Source organism: Giraffa tippelskirchi, chromosome 6, assembly GCF_054371585.1.
Source record: "Giraffa tippelskirchi isolate mGirTip1 chromosome 6, T2T-mGirTip1v1.2.pri, whole genome shotgun sequence".
In the NCBI taxonomy this organism is placed as follows: domain Eukaryota; kingdom Metazoa; phylum Chordata; class Mammalia; order Artiodactyla; family Giraffidae; genus Giraffa; species Giraffa tippelskirchi.
The window spans coordinates 134,569,885-134,579,648 of NC_137280.1; the positions used below are offsets into that span (position 1 = coordinate 134,569,885).

At 47.2% G+C, this 9,764-nt stretch overlaps 1 protein-coding gene across 7 annotated transcripts in view; it reads left to right on the forward strand.

The window, feature by feature from the left end:
* The window catches only part of NDST1 (N-deacetylase and N-sulfotransferase 1), a 122,790-nt gene extending 114,308 nt beyond the window's left edge, over positions 1-8,482 (forward strand). For 4 of the 7 annotated variants that reach the window (XM_081495827.1, XM_081495830.1, XM_081495829.1 and 1 more), the window contains one exon: positions 3,743-4,682. In XM_081495827.1, coding sequence (XP_081351953.1) covers positions 3,743-3,862 — 120 coding nt within the window. In that variant the 3' untranslated portion in view covers positions 3,863-4,682. Of the gene's footprint in view, positions 1-3,742; positions 4,683-6,726; positions 6,841-6,973; positions 7,037-7,253 lie in introns of those variants that run through there. The other 3 variants (XM_081495824.1, XM_081495826.1, XM_081495831.1) reach the window with 2 other exon arrangements.
* Positions 8,483-9,764: the final 1,282 nt, after the last annotated feature.

Consider the following 9,764-nt stretch of genomic DNA (forward strand, 5'->3'; position numbering starts at 1 on the left):
ATATCTATTTTAATGCTACTCTCTATTTGTCCCACCCTCTTCTTCCCCCACTGTGACCACAAGTTTGATCTCTATGACTGTGTTTCTATTCCTGCCCTGCAAATAGGTTCATCAGTACCATCCTTCTGGATTCCATATATATGTGTTAATACACGATATCTGTTTTTCTCTGACTTCACTCTGTATAACAGTCTCTGGTTCATCCACCTCACTAGAACTGACTCAGATGCATTCCTTTTTATGGCTAATATTCCATTATATATATGTACCACAACTTCTTTATCCATTCAACTGTCAATGACCATCTAGGTTGTTTCCATATCCTAGCTATTATAAATAATGCTACAATGACTAGTTTTTAAAAAGGAACCTCTCTATTGTTCTCCATAGTGGTTGTGTCAATTTTCACATCCCCACCAATGATATAGGAGGGATCCCTTTTCCCCATATTCTCTCCAGCATTTAGTTTTTGAGGTCTTTGATGTTAGCCGTTCTCATCCTTATGAGGTGATCTCACTGGAGTTTTGACTCCCGTTTGTCTAATACTCAGCCACGTTCAATGTCTCTTCATGTGCGTGTTGGTCGTCTGTATGTTCTCTTCAGAGAACTGTCTGTTTAGGTCTGTTCTTTCAACTGAGTTGTTTTTTTTGATACTGAGTTACATGAACTGTTTGTATATTTTGGAAATTAACCCCTTGGTTGCATTGTTTGCACATAGTTTCTCTTTTCATTTTGTCAGTGGTTTTCTTTGCTATGCAGAAGCTTTTTTTTTTTTCTAATTAGTTTATTTTCTATTTTTTTAACTTTACAATATTGTATTTGTTTTGCCATGCATTGACATGAATCCACCATGGGTGTACATGTTTTCCCCTTCCAGAACCCCCCTTCCGCCTCCCTCCCCATCCCATCCCTCCGGGTCATCCCGGTGCACCAGCCCCGAGCACCCTGTATCATGCGTTGAACCTGGACTGGCAATTCGTTTCACATGCAGAAGCTTTTAAGTTTAGTTAGGTTCCGTTTGTTTATTTTTGCTTTTATTTCTTTTGCCTTGGGAGACTGACCTAAGAAAAGATTGCTATGATTTATGCCAGAATGTTTTGCCTGTGTTACTCTTCTAGGAGTTTTGTGGTCTCGTGTCTTACATTTAGGTCTTTATATCATTTTGAGTTTATTTTCATATATGGTGTCAGGGAGTGTTCTAATATGTTTCCTTTTTTTCTAAATGTTTATTTTATATTGGAGTATAGTTGATAAATAATGTTGTGTTAGTTTTAGGTATACAGTAAAGTGACTTGTTTATACATATGCATATGCCTATTCTTTTTCAAATTCTTTTCCCATTTAGGTTATTACAAAATATTAAGCATAGTTCCCTGTGCTATACAGTAGGTCTTGTTGGTTATCTATTTTAAATACAGCAGTGTGTTTATATCAATCCCAAACTCAGTTTATTCTCCTCCCCCTTATGGTAACCATAAGCTTGTTTTCAAAGTCTCTGAGTCTGTTTCTGTTTTATAAATGAGTTCATAAGTGCTGCAATGAACCCTGGGGTGCATTTTTTTTTTTTTTTTTTTCTCATTATGGTTTCCTCCGGTATATGCCCAGGACTTGGATTCCTGGATCATATGGTAGGTCTATTTTTTAGATTTCTAAGGCACTTCCATACTGTTTTCCATAGTACTTGCACCAATTTACCCTCCCATCTACAGTGTAGGAGGGTTTCCTTTTCTCCACATTCTCTCCAGTATTAATTGTAGATTTTTTGATGATGGCCATTCTGACTGGTATGAGGTGATACCACACTGTTATTTTGATTTGCCTTTCTCTAATAATTAGTGATATGGAATACCTCTTCATGTGCTCTTTAAGCCATCTTTGCTTATGTCTTCCACCCATGTTTTGATTGGATTGTTTGCTGTTTGATATTGAGCTACTTGAGCTATCTGTATGTTTTTGAGATTAATCCCTTGTTGGTTGCTTCATTTGCAAAGATTTTCTCCCATTCTGAGGGTTGTCTTTTCATTTTGTTTATGGTCCCATTTGTTTATTTTTGTTTTTATTTTCCTTACTCTAGGAGGTAGATCAAACAAGATCTTGCTGTGATTTATGTCAAAGAATGTTCTGCCCTTATTTTCCTCTTAAGAGTTTTATAGTATCCAGCCTTACATCTAGGTATTTTATTCTTTTCGATGCATTGGTCAATAGGATTGTTTCTTTAATTTCTTTCTGATATGTTGTTGTTAGTATATAGAAATGCAATAGAATTCTGTGTATTAATTTTGTATCCTGGAACTTAACCAAATTCATTGAGCTCTAGTAGTTTTCTGGTAACATCTTCAGGATTTTCTTTGTATAGTATGTCATCTGCAAACAGTGATGGTTTTACTTCTTTTCCAATTTGGATTCCTTTTATATCTTTTTTTTTTTTTTTCTCTGATTGCCATGGCTAGGACTCCCAAAGTTATGTTGAATAGAAGTGGCGAGAGTGGACATCCTTGTCTTGTTCCTGATTTTAGAGGAAATGCTTTCAGCTTTTCACCATTGAGAATGATGTTAGCTGTAGGTTTGTCATATATGGCCTTTGTTATGTTGAGGTAGGTTTTCTCTATGCCCACTTTCTGGACAGTTTTTAATCATCAATTGGTGTTGAGTTTAGTCAAAAGCTTTTTCTGCATCAATTGAGATGATCATATGGTTTTTATTCTTCAATTTGTTGATGGGGTGTATCACACTAATTGACTTGAAGATACTGAAAAATCCTTGTATCCCTGAAATAAATTCCACTTGATCATGGTGTATGATCCTTTTACTGTATTGTTGGATTAGGATTGCTAGTATTTTGTTGAGGATAAAGATCAGAGCAGAAATAAATGCAATAGTGATGAAGAAAACAGTAGAAAAGGTCAGCAAAACTAAAAGCTGGGTCTTTGAAAAGATAAACAAAGTTGATAAACCATTAGCCAGACTCATCAAGATAAAAAGGGAAAGGGTGTAAATCAATAAAGTTAGAAAGGAAAAAGGAAAAGCTACAACTGACACCATAGAAATTCAAAGGACCATTGGAAGCTACTCTCAGCACCTACCTATATGCCAGCAAAATGGACAACCTAGACGAAATGGACAAATTTTTAGCAAGGTATAACCTGCCAAGGCGGAACCAGGAAGAAATAGAAAATATGAACACACCAATCACAAGTACTTCAATTGAAATTGAAAATGTGATTAAAAAACTCCCAACAAACCAAAGTCCAGGGCCAGAGGGCTTTACAGATAAATTCTATCAAACATTTAGAGAAGAGTTAACACTTAACCTTCTGAAACTCTTCCAAAAAATTGCAGAGGAAACTCTTCCAAAAAATTGCAGAGGAAGGAACACTCCCAAACTCATTCTGTGAAGCCACCATCACCCACCCTGATACCAAAACCAGATGAGGATACCACCACAGAAAAAAGAATATTATCAGCCAATATCACTGATGAACATGGATGCAAAAATCCTCAACAAAATACTCTTGATTAATTTTCTCTCTTTTCTCCCAATCACAGGAGTTTTGCCCTTGTGCATTCTAGTTTGTTGCTTCTACTATATGTTTTCTTTTGAAGGTTACCATTTTGAAGCAGATTGTGAATAAATAATGGGAGTGGGGGACGATGGCAGCGGGGTGCTGGTTTTCCAGAGGAGGGGGCGGGGGTCACTCGAACCAGCACATGACCAACATCTGAGCTTCCCTTCCTGTTACAGTCCCGCGCCTTCCTGAAGGACTATTACCGGGACCACAACGTGGAGCTTTCCAAGCTGCTGTATAAGATGGGCCAGACACTGCCGACCTGGCTCCGGGAGGAGCTGCAGAACACCAGGTAGCTGCGGCCCCCACCGCCGGACTGAATGTGACGGCAGGGACATCCCGCCACATGCTGAGCCAGACTGACTTGCAGAGTGGGGAGCGGGACCCGGCTGGCCAAGCACTCACAAGCAATACTCCGCCACGGCCCGGGCCAGCCAGGAGGAGAGCCCAGGCAGGTGCCCACGTGCCTCAGAGCATCCAGCGAGCAGTCAGTGGCCTCTCGGACCTCCCTCGCCACCCGAGGTCCTTTTGCTCACAGTCTTTCATGGGGAGGCCACTTCCTGTTGGTGGAAGACCACATGCTGGTAGGAAGGAGTCCGCAAGACTCTGTTCTCTGTCCCTCACTGGGTTCTACCCACTGCACCCTCTCCATCCATCACTCCCTGCCCCTGTAGGGTGTCCACTCAGTATTAGCTGCCACATCGTCTCTGTCCTCCTGACAACAAGGACAAGGGTCCAGCTGGGGCCTTTGGCAAACCAGGGAGAGAAATTGGATGTTTCGCTGATGTTTCAAGCCAGGCTCTTCAGAGGGGTCAGCTGGAAACCCAGAGGCAGCCACAGGCAGGGTGTGAGGGTGGCCACCTTGAGAGAATGCTGGACCTCCACACCCATTCCGGTTCATACCTTTGCATCTCACCTTCCCACTTGGGGGAAAGAACCGCTGGTTCATACAGTACCCACCCAGTTCTCAAGGCCACCTTTAGGGCCCTGGAGGCACTGCCATGCCATTTGGACCCAGAGACCCAGTCCTCAACCCTGCCCCCTCTCTCCCCCTGGGATATGACATGCGTGGTGTTTCCTGTGGTAAGAGACTGAGGCGGTCGTGGGGCCGGCCGTATACATGTTCCAGTGTACATTTGTTGTCCCCAGGCCCTGCTTTGACGCCAGGCAGTTGCTGGACAGAGTTGGTGAAACCACCACCTCTGCCTGACACCAGCTCCCTGGGGCCGAGGGTACCTAGAGCCCCCCTTAACCTTCCAAGTACTAAGAAGCTAAAGTATTTTAATGTTTTTTTTTTTCTTGGTGCCAGAGTTTATACCCTGGGTGCTGGGGTTGCACTGTGTTACATATATATATATAACTGTGTATATATATATATATATATATATATATTATATTTTTTTGGTTGGGTTTGTTTTTAATTCAGTCATACAGAATGGTGGCAAGCCCCAGTCCCAAAGGGTGTCCTATCTCAGTGCTAGAGCATGGGATGGGGGAGGGGGGGCGGTATGTATCTTCATGTGTGGGGACCTCAAGGACACAGAATGGATGTGCCCTTGGAGAGGTCAAGTGCCATGGCTGCCCTGCAGCTATTCCAGGAGAACAGGGGTGGTAAGATGCAGAGGGAAGACCTACTGTCTCCAGGAAGTCTGGCTTCATGAAGTGCAGTGATCCCGATCCCGGGGGACTTCTGATCAAAGGAAACAGCCAGGCTGAGGTAGGAGACCCCGGGGTAAAGGCTGGCCTGTCCCCCTTCCCCTCACATGGTGCTAGGTTGGGAGCTGCCCTGGGAGCTTGGGGGCCCCTCTGCAGACAAGGGGAATCTCTGGGCTAGTTTCTGGTGGGGGCCTGCTCCTATCCCCCTCTTAACAATGTGAAGTGACTAAGGCTGGGGTGCCTTTTCCCCAGTCCCTCCCACTGCCAGTTCAGCTTTGAACTGACACCTTGGAAATCCTCTCTAGAGAGCCTGGTCTTGTTCAGAAAACTCTAGGATGTTGGGGCTGAGGGGTCCTTCAATGGGCGTGGACACAGCTGCAGAAAAGGGAGGTGACCTCCTGGGCCGACGTCACAGAACTGACTGGGAACAGGGCCAAGAAGCGAACTTGAGGCTCCCACTTCCGCACCCAGAGCTCTTCTTCTAGTGCCACACTGCCTCTGAGCCCGTCCTTGGGACCCTACCCTGTGCCAGGTTGCTGTCCCTCCCTCGGTCACGCCCTTGGTCATTCCAGGATATAGGGACAAACCACTCCTTCCCAGCCAGGTGCCTTCTCAGTCCCAGATCTGCATCCCCGTTGTGCCTGCCCCACAGCCTGGAAACCTGGGTCTTGGTTCCCAGGGTCTCCAGGGAATGGAGTGGAGTGTTCTTCGGGGCCAGCTGCATGTGGGTCCACCGTCCCCTGAGAGAAGTGTTCCCGTTATGCTTTTCATGGGGCCTTAGCACCTGGGCACTGCCAGCCCGGTAGGGGCTGAAGACTGGGTGGCATGCCTGCGTGCATGCTCGTGAAGACTTACTGGCCCCAGGAACCAGACTCCCAGAGTGGGCAGCAGCTTCCGCAGTGCAGAGCCCCGGCCTCCCTCCCTGTCCTTGAGTGCAGGGCTCGTGTTCTCTGATGAGGCCCCACAGCTCCCACCATCCGAGGTCTGTCCTCGAGGGGCGGGTGGGTCCGCTCCCCTTGTCCTCCAGCCCGAGGAAGAAATAGGCAGGTTCGAGACCCGGGGGAGTAGAGGAAATCCTGGGGACTTGACCTGTCACATGTTGTAAGTCTATCTTGTCACTGCTACTTTTTCCCTTCCCACTAAGGACTCTGTCATGAGGACTCCCTTCCAGGACCTGGAGGTACTGGGGAGAGAAGTCCCCTAGGGGCTCTTTGGCTGAGTACACAGATCCCCCCGAGAGGGGAGAAAACCAGAGGTCAATGGTGCAGCGTCCTCTGCATCCTCCATGTCACTAAGTCACTGTTTGGCCTGAAAACAAGAGCAGAAACTCTGCCTCCCTTCTGCCAGCTCCTCCACACACCTGTGCTCTCCAGGCTGGGAGCAAGTCGCTGTGTCACCCACAGTGGTCTCTGTCACTCGGGGTTCTAGAGCTGCCTACAGCAGGCATCTTGCACTTGGAGAAAGAGTCTGAGGTGTAAGAATGGGTCTCTTCTGCACCCCTCAGTAGGAGCAGCCAGTGCCTCGGGGGCCCAGCGAGGGAGCAGTGGTCTGTTCCCAGCAGGAAGAAACTGCTGGGCTGACCTGCAGAGTTGGTCCAAACATGGAGCTGTCCCCACAGGTATGTTAGAAAGAGCAAGTAAATGTTCTACCAAATATTTTATAACCAACTCCCAGTACCCACTGTTTAGACTTACAGTGAACATTTTACCACATTTTTTTGTCTTTTTGTCTGTACATTTTTTCTGAACTAGTTTAAAAGTTGCAGTTATCATTAAGACTCCACCCAGAAAACTTCAGCCTGCATCTGCTAAGAGGTAGGTCATTTTCCTTCAGTTGGCCCACCATCACACCCAAGACAACAGTCATTTCCCAGCAACATCAGTCCCTATTTAAAGTTCCCCCAAATAACTTATGCCTGGTTTTAGAATTAGGACCTAGTTAAGGTACACAGGTTGCATCTTGGAACTATGTTTTCTAAAATTTCTTTCAAGCCAGTGAAGTTTCCATTCTGCTCATTTTGGTTTTTTAAAGGACATTATTTCTGAGGCTCGACATCCCACAAGCTGGATCTGTTTCTTCACGGTGTCTAGCTCCTCTCACCCCTGTACCAGCAAGGGCAATTTAGGCTCTGTGGAGTGTTACCTTTTGTTGTTGACTTAAAACCTTCAGTCCCTCCGCTGTCACCTGTACCAAGTGCCAAATCAACAGAAGGGCGGGCCAGAGCTCCTGGAGAGGGCCGGGGAGGCAGCTTCACGACTGGACTGGGAGGGTCTAGAAGGAAGAGGCTGCACGCGTGGAGGCTGGGCCTGTAGGAAATGAGGCATCTGGGACTCAGAAGGTACTGTGCTCTCCTTCTGATCCTGGGACTGGACCACAAGGCACCAAATAGTATCTCTTTCTGTTTTGCCTCTCTGGGTTTTCACTTGCTGGAGGCCCATGGTCTGTGCACGGGGGCGGAGCCACAAGGATGCACCAAAGAAGGGGGGTGGGGGCGCCTTGCCCAGGCCGCGGTTGAGGAGAAGAGCACTGGGCTGGAGGCAGGAGACGTGGAGTTTTGTCCGAGTTGTGTGCACTGAGTAGCTGAGTGATAGTTTTCCTCCCAGGGACTTAATTTCCCCATCTAGAACAAGCCGATGGGGCTACAGCGTGGGTTTTCAGACATCGAAGAAGGAAGGAAGTCTGCTCTCGTTGAGGTGGGGATGGAGGTCCCCCTGCCCTTGAGGCAGTGCTGGGCTTCCGGCTTGCTTACCTGGCTGGGGCTGCCTGTGCCACGGCTTCCCTTTGCCAGCTCAGACCGCCCGAGACTTTTCCAGCTCCCACCAGGGAGAGCCGTGGGCCTTGTGTGCAGTCAATGTTCGAGGGCCCAGGGAAGACTCTGGCTGTGTTCTATCCTAATAAGTTCATCCCTCCCTTCCTCCTTCCTCTCTGTGGCCCTTGAGGAGAATGAGGGCAGTGAGGGTTTTCTATGACTGTGCTAGCTTTTATTATCAGCAAGAGGGCTCCTTTTGTAATTTGTGCATGAAATTCATGTCATTTCCTGGGGAGAGAGGAGAGGGCTGACTGAGAGGGTGGGGGGCAGGTTAGGGGAACAGGCAGAGGTTTCCTTCCTTTGTGGGTGGGGAGGAGAGAGGAGGGTGCTCCCCCACTCAGCTGATCAGGGCTCTCAAACCAGCCGTTTTGGGTTGTGTTGAACGTGGGAACCTTCCTCCATTAATGTACAATCTCGAACTAACTGCTAATAAAGTGGGGTTCTGTTTGTACACCTTGGTCACATCTGTCTGTCTGACCTTTTTTCAAGGCCCACAGGAGCGGTAGAGAGAAGGGTGTTCACATGATGGCCAGTGTGGCCACCCCTGTACGCACAGTGACTTTGTCAAAGACCAATCCTACAGACGATAAATCGCGGCCTTTCTAGACAGTAGGGGCCTGTCCCAGGACAGCCAGGTGGTGTGTCTCAGGTGACAGCTCGCAGGCACGCTGAACACTTGAAAAGTACTGGAGTTCTGTACTGCAAGGAGCCTCTGTCTAGAGAGAGTTCTGCCCTAACTGTGTGATGTGATTAAAGACAAGTCACTCTTACGCTTGAATCCTCTGTTTCTCTCACCTCTTAGAGGTGTGAAAGGTGTTGGACTCAGTGGCCACTCTGGCGAGCTTGATTCAAATGTAGATTCCCTGGCTGTGCCCCCAAGGATTCCTCTGTGGCAGATGCGTGTGTGGCCCAAGCATCAGCATTTTAACAGCCTCTCCAGCACACTGAGGCGCCCCACTCAGGGAACCCTGGTTCAGATAGGTGGCTCCTATGGGTTCTAATTAATGAATTCTAATCGATTCCTCCTACTGCCCAAGAAATGAAAACTTTGGGTGAAATGAATGACTTCCTAGTCCTCCCTGCTTGGTTGAGCTTGAGTTTGCCGGGGCAGGGCAGAGGTGGGGAGCAGAGAGGCAGAAGCCGCTCCCTCAGAGGCCCCTGGGGAACTTTACAAAGGCACATCCCCAGCCTCCCCCAGTCCCATCCACTCAGAACCTCTGGGAGAGAGATCCAGAAATGTGGCTTTTAAACAGTCCCTGCCTCACAGGAAGGTGTGGGAACACTGAGACCACCAAGGGTCATCCAGAGAAGTTCTACAGAATTGTGGACGGCTGCCTTGGGATGTGCTGGGACACAGCTGGCAACGTAAGTGCTGCCTCGGTGTGGACACTGCCTGTAACAGCAACTCGGCACTGAATATTCACAAGACCTGCAGCCCCAGCTCTGAAGAAATATCCTGGGGGAGGTAATCAAAAAAGAATTCAAATCAGGACGACTCTCTGGAGGCCAATTTCAAGAGGTAAATATTAGTTTCACTATTATTTAAAAAAGAAAAAGCCCAGGAAAAGATGTTAACATGGCTAATGATTAGAGACAAGGGACTCAAAACTGCAACACGGTATCACCTCTCACCTGTCAGAGTGATTATCTTTAAAACATCTACTAAGGATACATGCTGAACAGGATGTGGGGCAAAGGGACACCTACAGTGTTCTTGAATGCCAAGTGTAAAG